Source organism: Notamacropus eugenii, chromosome 6 (assembly GCF_028372415.1).
Source record: "Notamacropus eugenii isolate mMacEug1 chromosome 6, mMacEug1.pri_v2, whole genome shotgun sequence".
Classification (NCBI taxonomy): Eukaryota; Metazoa; Chordata; class Mammalia; order Diprotodontia; family Macropodidae; genus Notamacropus; species Notamacropus eugenii.
In genome coordinates, this window is record NC_092877.1 from 330,564,206 (window position 1) to 330,584,508 (window position 20,303).

At 37.1% G+C, this 20,303-nt stretch overlaps 1 protein-coding gene and 1 long non-coding RNA gene across 9 annotated transcripts in view; one reads left to right on the forward strand and one right to left on the reverse strand.

Annotated features, from left to right (window-relative positions):
* The window catches only part of XRN1 (5'-3' exoribonuclease 1), a 95,975-nt gene that overhangs the window by 46,295 nt on the left and 29,377 nt on the right, over positions 1 to 20,303 (reverse strand). For 6 of the 8 annotated variants that reach the window (XR_011969026.1, XM_072618193.1, XM_072618194.1 and 3 more), the window contains exons 15-24: positions 17,293 to 17,412; positions 16,023 to 16,192; positions 15,019 to 15,139; positions 14,811 to 14,909; positions 11,344 to 11,447; positions 8,465 to 8,596; positions 4,658 to 4,820; positions 3,979 to 4,092; positions 3,737 to 3,835; positions 2,017 to 2,132 (exon numbers count right to left, since the gene is read on the reverse strand). Coding sequence is in view for 6 of the 8 variants with exons in the window: in XM_072618193.1 (XP_072474294.1) it covers positions 2,017 to 2,132; positions 3,737 to 3,835; positions 3,979 to 4,092; positions 4,658 to 4,820; positions 8,465 to 8,596; positions 11,344 to 11,447; positions 14,811 to 14,909; positions 15,019 to 15,139; positions 16,023 to 16,192; positions 17,293 to 17,412 (1,238 nt within the window). In the remaining 2 variants the exon portion in view is untranslated. Of the gene's footprint in view, positions 1 to 2,016; positions 2,133 to 3,736; positions 3,836 to 3,978; positions 4,093 to 4,657; positions 4,821 to 8,464; positions 8,597 to 11,343; positions 11,448 to 14,810; positions 14,910 to 15,018; positions 15,140 to 16,022; positions 16,193 to 17,292; positions 19,858 to 20,303 lie in introns of those variants that run through there. The other 2 variants (XR_011969027.1, XM_072618196.1) reach the window with 2 other exon arrangements.
* Positions 2,850 to 17,297, forward strand: LOC140509980 (uncharacterized). Its single transcript, XR_011969028.1, has 3 exons — positions 2,850 to 3,497; positions 4,608 to 4,754; positions 16,367 to 17,297. It is a non-coding gene; the product is annotated as an uncharacterized lncRNA (long non-coding RNA).

Here is a 20,303-nt window from a genome sequence, read left to right on the forward strand (position 1 = left end):
CTCTCCTTAACATCCTCCCTCTTCCTTTTCCTTTCTGTTTCCTTGTTGAGTGAAATGTACTTCTGCACTCAAGTGTTTTGTGTGTGTGTGTGTGTGTGTGTGTTTTCATGTTCTTCCCTCCTTTGGCTATTTGGAATGAGAATGAGGTTCAAATGTCAGTCTTTCCTCTCACCCCTTCTCTTTGTTTGTGTAGACTTCTTGTGCACCTGGATTATGGAAGATGATTTTCCTCATCCTTCCTCTCTCCCCCAACCAGTCTATCATATTCCAAGGTCTCTATGTGTTTAAAGTGATAACTGCTAAATCCTATACGATCCTGAAGTAGTTTCTTGGAACTTGAATTTTTCCTTTCAGGTTGCTTGCTGGAAGCTCTGGATTTTGTTTATAATGTTCACTTTTGATTTCTTTCAAAAAGTGACCAGCAGATTCTTTCTGATCATCTTTGCCCTCTAGTTCTAAGAGATCTGTGCAGTTTTTTAAAAAAAAGATTTCTTGAAATATAAGGAGGTAAATTTTTTTTACTTCTTGTGTCGAGCTGTTAATTCCCTTCTAGTTTTTTCTTCCATGGCTCTCATTTCTCTTCCAGTTCTTCCCCTAGGGCTCTCATTTAATTTATAATAATATTTTAAATCCTTCTAAAAACTCTTGCTTCATCTTTTATAGGAATTCTAGGCAAACTTGTACCCGTCTCGTTTTTCTTTGAGACTCTGCTTCTAGATGTTTTAGAGTTATTTTCTCCTGGGTATGTATTGCGTATCTGTCACCTTATGTTTTTTGTGGTGAGATTCTTTTTGTTTGTTTGTTCATTCTTCTAGTCTACATCTTGATTTCAGACTTTATATTAGGACCACTATCTGTGAATTTATGTCTGTTGAGCTTGTGTCTTCTAGAGTCTTGCTTCTGTTTTCTTGGGGAAATTAAGTGTTATATTATTCTAGGATCTCAAGGAGAGCCAAGGTTGCACCTCTGAAATTTTTCAGGGCTCCCAAAGTAATCCAATCCATGAAAAATCTGCCCTCTTTGTCCAAGCTCTGCAATCTTGTGACCTACAATGGGTTCTGAGCAACACACTTACCTATGCTGAGGTTCCAGTAGAGTGTTTCTGGACTCAGCTGCTATCAGGCAGTTGGAAATCTCTGTTGGTTATAGGGACAAAACTGTATTCTCTCCTTTTGTCTGGCTAGTCTGCAGGGTAGAAATAAAGATTCCTGTTCCATTCCTGGGGAGCTCTCCGATTGCTGCAAGCTCCTTGCTTAGTACACAGCTAAGGGACACGACCATATTTCATGATGGAACACCACTTCAGATGCAGGTCCTGTCCTCAGACTGCCCTAGATCTTTTCTGAATAGTGAGTAACATAGCTGACAGTTGGTATCACTTCCTGCACCCTTTGCAAGATAAGGCTCATCTCCCCCTTTGTGCTAAATCCAGGACCTCTTCTAGCTCTCACGTATGGCCTCTCCCTGACTGGAATGTTGTGTCCCTGTTCTTAGCTAGGCACTCGTCTCATCCCACTCCGCACCCCTACTCCTGTCCCAGTGTCCACACACCTCTCTATCTCCTATTGCCAATCTGAGACAGAAAAAATATTCCTTGTGATTCTTTCCCTTGGATTTTCTAATCAGAACTCAGTCTGCTGCATTTTCTGTATCTCTGTGTGTGTGTGTGTGTGTGTGTGTGTGTGTGTGTGTGTGGTGTGTATGTGTATGTAGCTTGACTGTACTCAACTGAAGTTCTTCATTTGGGCTCCACCTTTCAAATCACATTTTTAGAACTTACAGACATTCTGATACCTTTTTTCAAGGTTCAATTAGTTACCTATTCCAGTTAAGAATTATTTTTTTTGGACAAGGCATTTCATAAAAGTTGAATTAGATGAAAAATCAGTAATCAGAGGAATTTATGTAAAAGGCTGAGTTAAGAAAAATTACAATTATATTTTATATCAGTATTGAAACATTAAATATTTCATTTTCTTTCCATCTTATAGTATTAATTATTTTCTAAAAACTTACTTTCTCCTAGATCCTCTTCCAATAAAAATACTTCCTGTAAACCTTGAAACAAGGTATCCACTCACTCCAAGACGACTGGCCAAAACATATCCAGGATTGTATTTTATAGAATATTTCTTTAAATATAAAAACAAAAAAAATCATTATGGTGCAGAGCAGAAACATAGAAGTGCTTTAAGGTAAAGGGTGTGAATCTATCACTATACCTTTGAGTTATATCAATGTAAGGGTTCTTAAATGTAGCTGAGCTATTTAGAAAAAAAAATTTGTATGGAGAGTTTTTGTTTTTTACCTTTCATTAAATACTATGTTCTCAAGAATCAAAAGGAAACATGAAAACCTCTCTTTATATATACAAGGAAATGGAATTAAATCTTGTTTATGCTAGGGAAGATACAATGCAGATAGTCTTATCAAAAAAAAATACTACCAGTCTACAAAATTTTTCACTAGGCAAAAAACTGTATCAATTAGTTCTGTTACAAATGGAACCTACTCCCTGACATCAATGATAACAACAATAATAACTTTAAATCATGCTGTAGTTTGCAAAGAGCTTTTATCATAACAGCTCTGGGAGGAAGGAAGTGCAAGTATTACGTCCCCATTTTACAGATAATGAAACTGGGGTTCAGAATGAGCTCATTTACTGATGAAAATGACATACTTTATCAGAAACTTCATTATCAGAGATAGTGATAAAATAGGAACCACAGAGATTTGTTTTAAGGTATATGGAGATTACATTATGATCAACACTCACTAAAACAATCACAAATGACCTATAAAATACATATTTGTGAGTCTCAGGGCAAAGGAAGGGAGAGGTGGTCTAGAGGAAGTAGAAGAGAGGATAAGGCTGTGTTCAGACAGAAAAGGGAATGAATGGTATCAATAATGGATAAGAGCCATACTCTCTGATGCTACCACCAGGACTGCGGATAAAGAAAATAAGGTCATGGTCACCATCATCAGGAAAAGAGGAGACAGATTATGACCTCATGTAATGATACCCAACACAGACAGCTGTCAAAGCATTAAGTCTGGGGGAGAGTAAGGGAGTAGATAACAGGGAAAAGAGAATCTCTCTGTTTATCAGTCAACACTTTTCTCCCTTGCATGACAGGAACCCAATAAAAGTCCAGAAGGAAGAAAGAAGGAAGAGATTAGAACATTTAATCCTATGGGAAGAAGGGTCCATAAAAGGGGTGCTAAGAAAGAAGAAACTTCAGAGCATAAAATTCTGTCCACAGTTAGACTTGTTTATCTCCAATAGGCAGCAGCTCTACTGAAAACTGTTTTTTATCCTATATGGTTTAAAATACAGGTAACTGTGCTTTGCATGATTTATGAAGTTTGATCTTTGAACCCGGACAATTTCTTCCTGGAGAATTTGTTAGCTATAACAACTCTGCACAAGTCTGAACTAACCTTCACTGAAGGTTTGCATGGGCTTCTGAAAGATAAGTACTAAACATACTGTAAGTATATTCTTTTTAAAACCACTTTAATTTTAGGCATTAGAGGTCTCAATCATCAGCAATGAAAGTCATGAGATGGAAATGTTTTATATTTCTAGTATAAAAAATCTATGTTATTACACAGAATAGTTCATTTGTTAGAGAAAGCTGCATTAAGACATTTTAACTTCTTTAATATCTCATGAACTAAGAGATTCTGACAGAGTATTTGTTTAGACAAGGTGAATGGCTATACTCACATGCTGGTTCTGTATTAAGGCATCAAGATGAGGTTCACATGGAATGTTGAAAACCACACGAATTCTACCTTCTGAGATTACATCCCCTGAATCCTGAACCTTTGGGGAAAAAATAAAAGTTTAAGAACTTTTATATTTTATTTCATGCCTAAATTAAAATATAAGCTATATAATTCTATATAAAAAGCTATATAAAAATATGAAAAGAGAATGGAAATCAGTAATGAATAACAAGAACTAACTTCTCCTGTACAGCCATAGTAAGGAGTCCCCAGCATAAAGACTATACTTCTAGGTGGAAATAGGTCATCCAACGTTTTGATGTTAGAGAAATGTGTCTCAAAAGCACTGATATCCTAAAAACAAAAATAGAAAAAAATACAAAAATCAGTATGAGTAAAATTTTCTAAAGAATTTTGGATTTCTGTTGTGGGTTTGTAACTGTATGGAAAGAAAATTTTACCCAAGATTATTTTCTATGAATCACACAATTAGATACTGTAAAAGGAAAGAGGCATCATGTGTCTTTTAAAGTCCATTGTTGAATATTCAGAGAGTAACTATATCTTAAGGTTACTGCTAAAAAAGGTAATTTTATGTTTACTAATTTATTTAGGCTTATTTTATTTATTTTGGGGGAGAAAAATATATTAATAGCATGCAAATCCTTAAAAAAATTAATGCATAGTTGCAAAGAGTGTTTTTACATTCTGGAAACATCTGGCTACCACAGGCTAAATTCCGTTTTACCATCCTATCTAGAATGTCAGCAATTCAGGAAATGTCACATTTGTAATTATAAATCATGAAGATGATTTTCCATTTTAATACCTTAGAAAAGCTAAGAGGATTTATCTTTTTCTTTATGTAGTATGTAATACTAGGCATCAAGAGGAGATTGAAGCCTAAAAGGAGCCTTACCTTGACAACAGTTTGATAAACAAAAGGAAGAACTTGTTTTGACCACTGTTTCTCCAGATGAACCTCACCATTTTGATTTAATTGATATTTATGACCGGTAAGTAACTGAGCATACACAACAACAGAAGTTTCATTTATTATTATTCCTTTTCTTCTCTGGTAGCTAAAAGGGGGAATACAAGGGAGAAACTTACATACGTAAATAAGTAGGGAATAGAACCCAGTCCCTGTCCAAAACTGTTTTAACTGGATTAATAATTAAATGCCCAGAAAACCTTTAAAAAGTATGTGAATAATTCTGGATATACGTTTCAGGTTTTATGTATTGTTGATGTTCTTCTGCTGTTACCTGATCCTACTCAGAAGTATTTATAGCATATTATGAGAGTATGTAAGAATTACACAGAATGCTTACAGATAAAAGAGAAAAAGCTAAAATAAATTTATAGATATATTCTTATAATTATTCTCTTAAGATACCTATATGTAGAAAAAGGCAGCAGTAGAATAAAACTAGTAATAGTGAAAAAAATTACTTATAGATATTCTGCTTTTAAAACTGTGTAACATTTAATTTGAACATATTTTATATTTTTAAAAATGTACTACAAATTACAGATCTAAATTTACCCAATACTTAATTTAGACATTGACTCCTTTGTAAAAAACAATTTCCAGAAGCATAATACTTGATGATATACTATGCTACTGTCTAATGCAAAATTAAAATTGTACCTGAAAGAAGGGAAAAAAAATCAAGACCAATAATTCTAATACAGATATGTGGATTTACTAAAATATATTTGAAAATATAATCTCTTCCTCTGTATCTTGATGACCAATTCTATTCAATGTAAAGCAACAAACACTTGGCATCTAAGTGTCTACTATGGTCAAGGCACTGTATGTAGTAGGAACTGGGGATATAAAGGAAAAATGAAACACCCCTATCCTATAACATGTATACAGACAAGCGAATGTGAGGCAATTTGAAAAGGTTAAGAATATTAACAATTGGGGGAAAAGGAAAGATTCAACATAGGAAGTAACCTTTGAGTAGAAAGCTTTGGAGAATTCTAAGCATAGTGAGAGAAGAGAATATACTATAGGGAAGAGGGCACAAGGCTATGTGAAGGCATGGAGATAAAAGATAGAATGCAAAATTCAGGGGACAGCAAACATTTCATTTTGGCTGGAATTCAGAGTGCATCAAAAGAAGGAACGTGAGATAAGTCTGAAAAGCTGAGTTAGAGCCAGACTTTGGAGAAGCAACAGACAGTCTATGCTTTGAGAAAATTATTTTGGTGGCTAAATGGAGAGGAGGCTAGAGAAGACAGAGGAATGAAGCAGGGAAATTAGGAGGAAAAGAGGTGACAGACTAAATTAGGATGGTGGCACTGTAAATAAAAATAAGAAGGATGTTGTGAGACTAGAATCAAAACCTGGAAAACAATTAGTCTGGAGATGAGGAAGGGTGAAAAGTGAAAGAGGACTCTGACACTGAGAACTTGGGGAACTGGAAAGAGAGTGATTCCCTCAAGAGAAAAAGTAAAGTCTAGATAACAGACAGACATGATAAATAGGAAATACTGATGATGTATGCAGGTGAAGATTAGCTAGTAGGAAGTTGGCAATAAAGGAATGGAGATCAGTAGGTCAGGATGAGATATATAAATATTGTAATTATTTGAACAGAGGTAACTGAATCCATGGGATGAAATCATTAGAGAGAGAAATTAGAAAAAGACCCATGTGGGAGAGTCACATTTAAGGCTTGACTGATGATGATTCTACAAAGGCAACAGAAAGAAAGGCTAGGAGTTAACAATGTTACAAAAGCCAATGCAGTAATCTAGCAGGAAAAGGTAATTGATAGTATAAAACGTTACTAAGAGTCTAAGTAAGAAAAGACCACTGTATCTAGCAGGTAGAAAGACTGTTGATAACTTTGGAGATTGCAGTTTTAGCAGAGTGATACAATAAAGAAGCCAAGCTACGTAGCGTTTAGAAATGAGTGGAAGGGAAGAAAGTAAAGGCGAATATAAATTTTTTTTTCCTAGGAGTTTGGCTATGAAATGGAAAAGGAAAAACTGGATGATAGCTTGAGGGGATGGCTAGGTTCTGTGAAGGTTTTTTCAGAATGGTGAAGATCTGGGCATGCTTGTAAGGTGGAAGTTAAGAGTCAACATGCCAGAGACCAGAAAAATTAATTTTAGTATAGAGAAGTAAGAGAAAGTGACCAGGTTATCACAGATTGCTGGGGGAAATAACAAAGGTCAAGGGCCTTTCAGAATTCTCTAGCCAGCATAGCTATTGCTATCAGCATAGAATAGAGTGGCTGCTAGGATAAGTTTAAAACAGTTTTCTTACCACAATATTTCTCAATCCCTTTTCCATTTGAGGAAGTGGAGCACTGGAGAGATTCACCTAAACCAGGGGGGGGTTCAATAAGTCTTAAAAACTACAAGGGATTTCTGGTCACAGATTAGGTAACAGTTGAAGTGAGAAACTCAGGCAAGACTGTGGAAGACAAGGCAGTTAAAAGGAGTTCAGCTCAAAGAAGAGTTCAGAAGAAAAAAATCAGTTAACGGAAGAGTTCTAAGAAGAGTTCAAAGGGCAGATCTGATCTTAGGTGAGGCCCCGAGAGCTTTGGAGCAGCTTAGCTGAGCAGAAGAGCTTCCTAGCCATTTGTTAAGAGAGCTCCATAGCTGCTGGCTGAGGATGCTGAATGAGAGCTATCACTTTTCCAGAAGGCTAAATAATCACAGCACAGAGGTCAGAGGCTCTAAAAGAAAACTCTGGGAACAGACTGAAAAAGTTGTGGTCTTCTACAGTACAGGATCCTAAGTGGTGGTAGAGGTAGTTAAAGAGCTGTATGTAACCAAAGCACTGCCAGAGGATGTTGCCTGAGGGTAGTGGGCCCTGAAAGAGCTAAAGATCATCACTATCAGGAACCACGGAATGTAGCTCCAGGATGGAAAGGGCAGAAGGCAACGGAGAGCAGCAAGTCCTAGCAGAGAAGAACACAATGGCATCAGTAGGAATTACAGGGAATTTGGCAGCACTCAAGGTGTGAGCTGCCCCTCGATGTGGCTACTCTGGTTACAGCATCTCCTCATGTGGATGCTCCACACATAATTTCATCTGCACTAAGTGTGCACATAGTTTTTGAAGAATGATTGGTAAAACATAAAACATTACTGGAGGCTTGTGGGCTATGGTTTGGAGAGGGTTCTGTTTCACAAAATACTTAGAACCTGGAGTAGTTACCTGGGGACCCAAAATGGAGTAGGGGGGGTATGGTCTACAAGCTGCATTAATTGCATAGCCAAAATGTTTAGAAACATTCTTACTGTACATACAAAAATATGTTGATTCAAACTTCTAAAAATATTTCAACGGAGACAACACTAAAAGAACAAGGTTTCAGGTAAAAAGAAAACCAAATCCAAGAGAAATGATGATTAGACTAGAAAAATAGGTATGAGAAAATTCCTTCTCTTAATTTATAGTGTGCAAAGTTTAGAAATATTAGTGTATTTTGAGAAGTTACTATAAGCAGAAGATAAATGACCTCAAAATGTTAGAAACCAAGTTTTTTCATGTGTGGCACTTTAGGAAAAACGAAATAATATGTAGTTACCAATAGTAGCTCATTCATAATTACATTCCAGATAATTCTTTGTTCTTTTTCTGAGGAAGTAATATCCTAATTGTTCAGTAATCAGCATAATTATTAATGAATAAATTGGTGAAAATGGTAAAATAATGGTCTGTAATATTAAAATATAAATTTTTAATGCTTACGATTCTGAAATTGCTTGCACTTCCTTCACCCAGTTAGATTGTTCTTTATCACCAACATGAACCACTTTAGTTGGTGGGGCAGTTTTTCCCAAGTAAAGCTTCTGAGTTCCTTGAGTTTCTTCCAAGTAAAACCTTCAAAATCAAAACAATGAAACAGATCTGACAAAACTAGTTTAAGAAGGAACCCTTAAGATAAATTAACTGCACTTCTCAGATACCAGTAAGACCATATGATGTGAAGAACACAACCCTGGGAATTTTTATTTACCTGGGAAGCCCTGGTTATGATTCCACTAAACTAAGTGAATGAGAGAAATCTTTAAAAAAATCAAAATTGGCAAAGTTTGTATTTAACACTTTCTCAAATGCTCTAAAGTGTATATAAATAGTCTCATAAGAAAGAGGCATATCCTTGAGCTGAAAGATAAATAAGAGTTAAGGGAAAGATGACCTAATTTAATGAATTGATTGAAAGCTCAATTTAAAAGAAAAATAGTGAAAATTTTATTTACACCAAGACCAAGATTCCTTAAAAAAGGGTATTTAATCAATTACACAGACTGGCCAGTGCAGGCACATTAGTTTCTTTAGGAGTCACTCCTATTCCCTTTCACCTGGATCATCTGCGAATTTATAGGCAGAATTTCCTTTTTTGAATATAACTTCATCTGTCTTTCCATCAATAAGCATGTATTAAGTACATACTAGGCACAAGGAACAAAAAGATAAAAATTAAATATCAATTGTTCTCAAGAAACCAGAGAATTGTCCACCAGAGAAGGTGACAGGCAGAATGACTTCTTTATGATGATCTGGTCAGAGCAGATATGACAGGAGACAGAACAGAGCTCTCTCTTCTCTGGTTTTCTTAAAATTTGTTTTTCTGTTTCTTGCGGTAAGAGTTTACGTTCTTTAGTTGGTCATCTTCTTCTAGGAATCTTATGATTCTTAAGAACCCTCTTCATATCCTCTCAAGGTTAGTTGCTTTTTCTCATAAAGAATGAATGTATTCTTTTAATGTTGCCTTCTGCTGCTCCTCTGCAAAATTTTCTTCCACCTAAATATATGTGTTCCAAATATATCATCTTCTCTTTCTGAGTCTTCTTTGGAGTGTTTACTATGATCTGTATTCTGTTGCTGGATTTTTAAAATTCTGCATTGAGAGCTTTGATTTCCAACCCTAATTTCATTCCTAATTTTAAAAGTTTTCTCTACTGAATAATTTTGGATTTTTCTTCCTGATGTTCCATGATCAGTGGGAGAAGTTCCCAAAATTCTGTTCTAGATCAGAGAATTCTGGATTAACTTACTTTTTTTGGTGTCTTGAATTTTTATTTACTCTTTCTTCAGTTTTTATATGAGTTTCTCTAATGGTTGTTGCATCTACATTTTACCTTTGACCTTCGGGCATTTCAATCATTCTTCTTAAGGTGTCCTGCATTCTCTGTCCCTTCTCACTTTCACTTCCTTATGAATGACATTTGGCTACTTCCTTAATTGAATCCCCTTCTGGTCACAGCTCTGCATGTTCCCCTTCTCTACCCCCCTTTCTTTTGTGTAACCAGGCAGAATCAAAGTCCCCTGTTACATGTGGGAATGGAGAGTGAGGGCGAATGGGTGGAAAACAATCAAGTCAAATCACTGCCATTGGGAAATTGGTTGAAAAGCTATTTATTACACCCTTCAAACATCACAGAAAGTGTTACATATGAACTGCACTAGTTTTAAAATTTTAAAATGTCTTTCTTATTCATGTTTTTAAAAGAATCATAAGTGGGCTTGGGCAGGGTTTCCCATCCACACAGTGCATTTTACTCTTCATGGACAACCCTAAAGCACAAGCCTATGAAATTCCTCACATTCACTGGATCTAGTATGCAGAGCTATTCGGGGAGCAAGGTAGAAACAAAGGGGAGATCCAGACACTGAAGAAGAACCCTAAATACCAATGGCAATTCATGAAGTTTTAGTAATCATTTAATGCTTATTAGTTGACTATGCTCTTACCAGTCTTCTCCCCTGGAGAATTCAAGGCAATCAGATAGCAGAGTAAATAGTGAACTGGATTTGGAGTCAGGAAGACCTGAATTGAAGTCCTACCTCTGTCCCTTAATTAGCTGTGTGACCCTGGGCAAGTCACTGAACAGCTTATCTTATTTTCCTTTGTAAAATAATGAATAATGGCACCTACTGTGGCTCACAGGGAAGTCCCAAGGACCAAATGAGATAACAAATGTAAAGTGCTTTGAAAACTTAGAATAATGCTTAAATGCTAGTAATCATTACTATTCAATTTTAGCTATTCTATATGTGTACAATAATTCCTTTTTAAAAAAAGGTTCTGGGTTCTGCAAAAAATAATTACTCTGCCATCATACAATACACATGATCTCTTCAAAATGTGCTCTCCTAACTAACATGATGAATTTATTAGTTATTTTGTAAAAAGTTGTACATGGTGGAAATTTGCAGTTTCGCTTGAAGTCCTCTTTTTCTGTTCTATGGGCATAATTGTGTTTGTATTTGCTGGCATTGAGAATGACAAAAAGGGAAAACAGGCTTTTCTAAATTATGTACATACAATATTTAATTCTGTTAGCGTATAAAGTTCTATAAGCATGCAAAATGCTGACATCTAAATCATGCTTCTGAATTAACTTCTGCTTCCTACATCAAATTTCAAGGTTTCTTCCCCATTCAAATAGGATTAAACACGACTCTCTTAACTGACACCTTTATAAAGTTGTGTCCACCGCAGAACGTTTAAACTTGGAGAAAAATATTAGTAGAGAAGAAAATACTGACCTCTAAGGGAAAGATAAGTGAATGGACATGCAAAACACAATTAAGGAAGTTAATTTTTATTACGTTTTACTTACTTAGTTTCTCCATCTGATACTGCTACAACCCTAGCTTCTTCAAGGTGAGGCCAGTTAACAAAGACAGACTTTCCAAGTACCAATGAGGCAACATTTTCTATTTGCTTAAAATAAAAAGCAATAATTTTTATTTTAGCTGTTTCATCAGAAGCAAAATTTTTTAGCACTAAATTTTCTGTGACAAAAATTAAACTATGAAAAATTGAAACTTTAACAAATAATCAATATAGCAAGATCTGTGATTTTATTGATGAGGCTACTTCCAATGCAGACTGTAGCCTCTCTACCGCTTAGCTCACAGTCTCATGAGTTGCTGTGGCCCACTAAAATCATGATATGGTAGCCAACCTTCATGTTTATTGGTTCCTCCACACTTAGCAAGGCTAGTCCTCAGTTGACACAGATAACAGCAGTCTGCAGTTGAGCTGGGATTTGGAGCTTTTACTGCCTGGGAAGACCCGCCTGAGCTTGCACTCTGAGGGCAAGGTTTTAAGAATACAGAATAACCTCCATGCCGTGATGAGCAACAGAGCAAGATTGTAATAGAGCAAAAGTAATTACAATAAATGCAAAATAAAATGGCACAATACTTATTTAATTCTCTTGAGGCTTAAAGATAATATATTATCCTCTTTTACATTCTGTTTTCAACTTAATTTTTTGAAATGTCCCATTTTTCCCCATAATACCCATTTGTGCCAACATTTTGGTTCTTTAACAGCCACTCTACCCACACCCCTCTTAGTAGTTTTGCTTTCCTGAATTCAACCTTATTACTTGCCTTTTCCTTCTCTGCACTTTTTCCCCAGGTTTGTTGTTCTGCAGTTTTACTTTCTCTTGCTCAGTTTGTTCCTGGTTGTTTGCCCTTCACTTTACTCCCTCCAAGCTAGTGCTGGCCAGTGAAGAGCACTTTGGCTACTCCCTTCTCCCTCCTCTCCAAGTCTATCTCTGCCTCTGTCAATGGTCTTCTCATCAGGAGAGAGCTGCTGTGACCAGTTCAAAGTACTTTTCTGTTGTGTGGTGAGCAGAGATACCAGGCAGGTGGCCTGTGGTTCCTGCTTCTCACTTTAAGCGGTTAGCAAGGACTGCCTTTAATCCTGAATGAAAATACTTGCTATGTACCAGGTGGGGAAAAGTAAGTTTCAATACAGCCAAGCTGAACAGTGTTGGTCTACAGGTATATATGCCACTGCCTACATATATCAGTCAATGACAACAAATCTTAAAATTTAGAACCTGAGAGTTCTGATCTCATTATGACTCTAAGAATAAGTTCATTCCCTATATTATATTGCTTTAAATGAAGATTCTATTAAAGCTAAAGTGTTTCATAATTCAGTTTATTTATTATGTCTTCTGAATTATGACTCGATAGCTTTACAATAAGAACAAAATTACAAACAGGCATTCCAAATTAGTATTTTCCCCCATTTAATACTCTGAACCATTATTAATAACAACTATTCCTACTTGAACTACATGAATCGACTACTTTTAGAAATGTATGTTAGTATTACAAATCATCGAGATACTAAAAATAATATGAAACCATTCAATGGAAATATACATAAATGAAGTGTTACATTGAGCCAAGCTAAGACGGGTGTGTGTGTCTGTGTGTGTGTGTGTGTGTGTGTGTGTGTGTCTGTGTGTGTGTGTCTGTGTGTGTGTGTGTGTGTCTGTCTGTGTGTGTCCCCACTGCTAAATCCATTTTCAAGTTTTTGAGAAACAGCTGTTTCTTCTTTTCAAGGCTGATGCCTGTCTTAGTTATTATCTAGGAATACTGAGTTCTTACTGATCTTGCTTTCACACATATTTCTTCCCTTTCAAGTATCTTCAACATCTCCTACTGATTTTTCCTTTGGTTTCACACATACTGAGATCTCTCCTGTCCTGAATAACACTTTGACTTACCCTTTAAAATTTCATGCAATTTCATGTGGTGTAGTAGAAAGAGCATTGAGCCTGGAGTCAGGAAGACCCAAAATCAAATCTGGCCTCAGACACTTACTAGCTGTGTGACACTGGGCAAGTCACTCAATCTCTTTATATTTCAGTTTCCTCGTCTGTAAAACGGGGAGAACAGGACCTACCTCTCAGAGTTGTGAAGATACAATGGAATCTTTTTAAGGTGCTTTGCACACCTTCAAGCACTATATAAATGTCACTATTGTTACCTCCCCCAGCCTTCTGAGGCCCTCACCTTCTAGTTTCTGTCTCCACCACACGACTAACGGGTACGTTCACAATGTTCCCCAAACTCAACAGTCCTTTCTCAGTCCTCTTCCTCATGGAGCTCTCTGCAGGATCTGATAGCAACGAACACCCTTTTCTTCTTGGAAGGTCTTCCTACTTCTCTCGCCATTCAGTCTCCTGTTCTAGGTTCTCTTCCTCCTTTTGCTCTGAATTGTCCACTTCCCAAGACTCCACTGACCTTTCTCGAGACTTTTTTGACATGTCAAGCCAATTCGCTGCTATGGATTCACCTATCATCGCTATTTCAATATTTCTCAAATGTCCAGTTCCAACCTTTTCCTTGAATCTCATTTCTCTACACAGCTAACTATCTTTAGGAATCTCTGTTCAGAAATAACCACGATTATGGGTATCTCAACTTCTCACCATCCCGTTACAAACTAACTTCCTGATTCCCTTTAATGGAAACCATCTTCCTAGGCTATCAATGCTTTAGACCCTGGTGTCATATTTGACTGTGTCCCATTAGTCAGTCATACTGCTTCTTCCTTTGTCATTTCTTCATCAGTAGTTTCCTTTCCAGAGTTTCCTTTCCTGTCTCACCACTATTATTGTATTATAGGCATCCCTATTGGAAGCCACTCCTGAACACATCATACTGGTAAGCCTCTGTACTGCCCAATTCATCCAATTTATGAGCACAACATTACTTAAAAAAACAAAAATCAAACCTATTCCAAATGCTAGCTGAAATTTCACAATGCTAAAAAAAACCCTTCTATTACTTTTCCAAAGTCCAAATTCTTCAGAAGGCATTCAAGGCCTTCCATGATTTGGCTCCATCACAACTCTCTTCTTTCACCTTATCTCTTACTGCTGTCCATCCACCATAAACCCTCTGGCTCCAGTCTCACTGGTTATATCACTTTTCCCATTTCAGATTTCAGGAAAATGACCATGCTGCTCCTCAACCCCAGCATGTCCCTGCTTCCCTTTCCCCTTCTTCCCTGACCCTCGTTCCATTCTTCAGAGACCAAATCAAATCTCATTTTCTCCAGGAATACTTTTCAAGGACTAGAGTCTACACTGACTTTGAATTCCTATAAAACAATGAGTCTATTCCCCTCATTTTGATGCCTATAACCATATATGCCATTGTTACCTATTTGACTTGTCTTCCCAAATAGGTAAGTACTGTTTTTTAAAAAAAAACTCTTCATCTGCTAACATAATGCTACACACAATAACTGCTGAATGAATGACATACTTACAAGTTCATCCGAGTCATCATCAACTAGGATTTCTAACATCATATTCTCTCCACGGCTGCTTTGTTGGAATACTTGTACCCCACTTTTCTTCAGAAAAAACTTTAAAAAAAACCCAAGAATTTAATTCTGTAGCCATTATAGTTTCATAGTAAATAGCAGATATGTAACAATTTTATAAATAATAACAATTTGAAGCTAAATTACTGACCTTGTGTTTGATGTGCTTTAAAGTAGGAAATCCACAGAAATACAGTGCCTTCTGGTCAACTTGAGTTATTTTATTGTGACTAATATCTACATGCCAAGCATCTAAAGATATTATTTTATACCTAAAAAATGAACAGAGTCTTTAGACTGAGGGATAATTATAAGCTTATAAACAACAGCAATCTTTCTACCTTTCTTGATTTTTAAAGATTTGCTTTTAAGGTAGAGAATGATAAATCTCTGCCCTCCTTCCCTCTGTTTTCCCTCAATGCTTTGTTGTTTAACTGCTTTAACTGAGGCAGCTAGGAACTATTCAGCAGGCCACACTATCTGAAAGTGTCTTTCTCTCCTTCGGAATCTGTAACTCCCTCCACCTCCTATCCCCACTCTATCCCTGATGATCAGCAGTGTTTCAGAGAAATCATTTAGAAGGCTGGTATGTGGTTACTGGAGTGGGGAATAGGGGAAGGATGCAGGTAAAGAGAAACCTTCTAGGGAGAATGTACAAAAATTGGGCAAAGGGTGGCTGTGTCAACTAGTAATCTGAGACCTATGTTTACTACCAGAAAAAAAGAGAGAGATAGCTTACTGCAGTCCAGTAACAGTCTAGCTCCTAAGGTCAGAGATTTAGACCTGGAAGAAACCACTTGGTTGAACCCATTCATTGCCAAAGGAGGAAATTTATGCCCACAGGCTAAGTAACTTGGCCAAGGTAACAGACTGAACAGATGAAGTCAACGAGATTTGAACCCAGATCCTCTAAACCCAAAGCCAGAATTGTTTCTACTGCCCCTTTTCCTCCCAGAGCAATTAAATTGTACTGGGACTGAATCAGAGCCACCCCAGAGCAGGTAAGAATTCTACCACTCACTGACTATGGCCATATGTGGCCTGTGGACTCTCAATGGGAATGGGTTTCTACCATAAGGTATTCACTTATTTATTCTCAAAAGGGCTGCACTGCAAGGTCTTTCTTTCTCCCACTTCAGACTATCAGTTTCTTACCTGGTGCGGCACTTCTCCAGGGTCGGGAACTTCTCAGGCCAAGGGGAGGGATACTTAAACTCAGCATCCTGGTCAAACCAGTACATCAGGCACTCACTGTGCCTATTCCTTTTCTTTTCCTCTTCTCTCAAATACTTATTGCAAGCCTCCATGGCTTGCAGTAATCGGGTCTTAAAAAAAATTATAGAGAGTTAAGTTTGCCCCCCAAAAATCCTCAATCAGAAAAAGTGCCTTCTGTGTAATGGAAACATTCTCTATATGGGAACTTTTGGAACACCCTGTATAGAACACACACTTCTGATAAAGAAAATCATCAATGCCAAAACTGTTTTTTTTTTTCCCAGATTTACACCAAAAAATGAGGGATGAATTTCTATTCTTGAAGCCCAGAATACTACTGCTACTGCCACCCACTGAAGCTAATACTCCTGTAGGAGGAGGAGAAGAAAGTCAAAATTCAGAAACTACATATTTAACATAGAGAATTATTTTCAGGTCATATATTATACAATAACCAAATCAACAGCATTACATTGGTTAGCATTAACTTGAGTAAACTGTACTAACTGGAAAACATATTGCAGACAGAAACATTAATAATTTTTTGGAAAACAAAATTACAAAACAACTATCAATAGGCACATGCTTTGAATTGTTTTAAATCCAATCTATTCCATTTGGATACTTTTAGAACTATATTTCTGCCTGTATCCCTGAATTATAATGGGAAAAATATAATCAATTTAAAATAAAATACAAGTGCCACTGAAGAGTACAGGTCTACCCTGTGACTTTTGGGGCAAACATCAAGCAAATGAAAATGTGCAAAGAACAACCCTGAAAGCAGGGAGAGAGAGACGCTGAGCAGACTGTACTAGCTCCAGCTAGAGGTGATGCTGAGGGCAGAACCATTAGAAGACGTTATACTCCATACAGATGGTAGAAAAATGGAAAACAGTTCCCCTCTACACAGACTTGAATGTGTGAAGACAGTCAAATTTTACTAATAAGTTGTATCATGCATAGAATAAGAACTATCAAGAACACAACAATCAATTCCTAAATTCTGTAAGACAAGCAATTATTTTGGAACTGAATCTGTGATTCCATCAGTTTAAGGGAACCCAAAGGGAACATCCTATGACTGGCAGGCCGGCCTGGTGCCCGGGGCCGTTGAGGCCAGAGTCAACTCTCTCTCAAGGGCATCATTCTGTCTGTTAGGTAGAAACTGTTTCAGAAAAAATTCATAGACAGACATTTCTGTACTTACTTCATCGATAAACGGGATTAAAACGACAGCTTCCCATTCTTGTTGTTTTCCATTTAGATCAGTTTTAAAATCGGGGGGATAATATTCTATAATTGGAGATTCTTCACTAGTCATCAAATGCTGTGAACGCAGAAAGTAACAAAGGAAAACTGTTTCTGTGTAAGTATTATCGCCGCTATAATGAGTATATTTCCTTAGAGTGGATGATATTATAATTTAAAAGTTATTTATATTCTGAAAACACAGACGAAATTTATACTTTCTAGTACTAAAGACTGTCCAAAAATGAAGCAACAGAGAGCTATATGCCCTGAGAGAAGCACAGAGGGAACACTGTTTGTGCCTTTTCTATGACAAAATGATCTTTATTCTTATATCCTACTGTTTTAACTTTTCTTTTAATCCTGGAGATTGTCATAAAAATTCTCTCTCAGATTTTCTACTCAACCCCCACCCTGCCCCTCTCCTGTGAATGGCGTATCTGAGATTTTCTTCCATTTATTTTGTATATATCTTTTATGTACCTAGTCTCTCCTCCAATAGAAGGGGAGCTCCTTGAGTCAAAGGATCATGTTTCTGTTTCTGTTTTTTTGTATCCTTGCTGACTATGTGAGTAAAATAATCCCCTACTTCACTGTTTCAACCCACAGTCATTTTCAAGTCCTGACTAAAAACTATTTAATCAGTGAAGTACTTAAATGATTCTTTCTCTGTCTCTTACACAAGTTTCCAAAATTAAAAACTGAAATATAAAATCCATTCCTCACACAATTACTAACACTACTTCTTCTATTACCTAAAAGCACATTCTAAATATATGTTTCACTGTCACTGATACCATGAAGAGAGGTAGAAAGTCTGTCACTCCCCTATACTGTACTGGCTCCCTACTGCCTCTAGGATCACATATGCCATTCTCTTTTTGGTTTTTAAAGCCTTTCATAGCCTGGAGTCGTTCCCACCTTCCTAGTGTTGTTTCATACTATACAGCCCCTCACTGCTTTGCACACTCAGACCCAGTGGTCGTGGCCTCCTTGGTGGTCTTCACATAGACCACTCTCTCCAGACTCTGCACATCTGCATGGCTCCCCCCATTCTTGCACTGCCCTCCTCTCCTCATCTCTTGTCTCCTGGCTTTCTTCAAGTCTCAGCTCAAGTTTCACCTTCTCCAAGAAAGCTTTCCCAGTCCTTCTTATTTGCAGTGGCTTGCTCTGAGATCCTCTCCATTTTACTCCCCACACAGATCTTGTTTGTATACAGCTGTTTGCACAAAGTGATCTTTCAGCTCTTTGGGAACAGAGACTGTTATCAGCCCTTCTTTGTATCCCCAGAATTTACTGCAGTGCCTGGCACACAGAAGACACTTAATAAATGCTTGCTAATCACCAGATGTGGTCATTAAGACTGCATTAATAATTTTGAAGGGAGCAGTTTATTTTGAGAGATGTCAGAAGCCATATTCAAAATGGCTGAGGAGTGAAAGACAGTTTAAGGTGTAGGCAGTGAGAGTAAATAATTTGGCTAATAAAGAAATATAGAATAATAGCTTGAAGGTAGGAGGGTCTAGTGAAGGTTTTTAAGGATGACAATGAACAAAAATAGGACAAGACAGCAAGTCAGGTAAAAGTAGATGAGCTAGTTCACTACAGAGTCAAGAGAGGAGGGGAAAGAAGTTAAGTAAAAGTATATATAATGTTCTAAGAAAGCATGAATGAATGGAGGAATGGATGTCTAGAAGAGGACAAATAATGGGTCTAAGAGGGACAAGGCTTAAAGAGAGGTCAAATTTTCTAGAAACATAAAATACGTATGTGGGAGGCTTGCAGAGGCCAGAGGCAAGGCAAGAGCTGGACTAAGGTTTGGGAAAGTAGAAGAGAAAAAGGAGGGGAATCCTGAAGAACGTGGGAGCCTAACATCACATTAGTGGTAGAGTTTGGGGGCCAGTGCAACATGAGGCCACTGACAAGTGTTTGTTTCATGCCAGTAAGGAAGACTTCCTGTGGGAAAGAGAAGTCAATCCGTTCGAACCAATCCTTTCTCCAGTTTCCCTAAAAGGATTAAATTCCATATCTCTGCAGACCTAGTTCAGTAGATTTGTATAATTTTAGTCTCTCAACTCTAGCCATTCTTTACAAATATCCCTATATGATTACTCGTTCTTGAAATTCCTTTTAATTAGTCAAAAAAATTCATTCTATTTTTTAAAATAGAAAACAAGGATAAAATAAAGATATACAGTTGGTGCTATCACAACAGTAAACTACTTTTGATCAAAGCATAATCAAATGAGTACAAACAATAAAAATTACATTAAATAATTCCCCTATTTTGATAAGGAAGCAGGAAGATGGGATATCTGACAAAGAATCATACTGACAGTGTGAAACTGAGGGGCTTGGAGATTCAGAACAGGAAAGGACCTGAGTAGAAGAAACTGAGGACACAGGATTAAGTGACTTGGCCAAGGTCATAAAAGAACAATTAACTTAGCTGGGGTTGATGACTAGGGCCTTGGATCCTCCCTACATAACGGTGGGAAAGATGCTGGATACTCAGAGAGGAAGACTGAAAGAGAAAGAAGGAACCAGCAGGTTGGAACAAAAATTAACGAAGGCTCTGTCCATATGCAAATTGGACACAGAACAATGAAGTTTGCATAGGGGAGTATTTTAGTTTGGAATGCTATCAGAAGTCCTTTCCTACAGTAACTCTCACTTTCCTTCCGTGGGGATAATCAGGATCTTGCTATCATGAAAGAGCACTGGATAGGAATTAGAAGGATTCATGGGTTCAGTTCCAGCTCTGCCACTTTCTGAGCATGTGCAAGATCAAAGGACACCAGAGCTTTCACTTTGTCCAACCACCTCATTTAGATGAAGTGGAAACAGGAAAGTTAAGAAATATGCTCAAAGTCACAAAGGTAATAAGTAGCAAGAAAAGAACCAGTGGTCTGCCCATTATATTACACCTTCTTTATCTCCAAGTTTCCACATACTCTTGTGAAATATGGA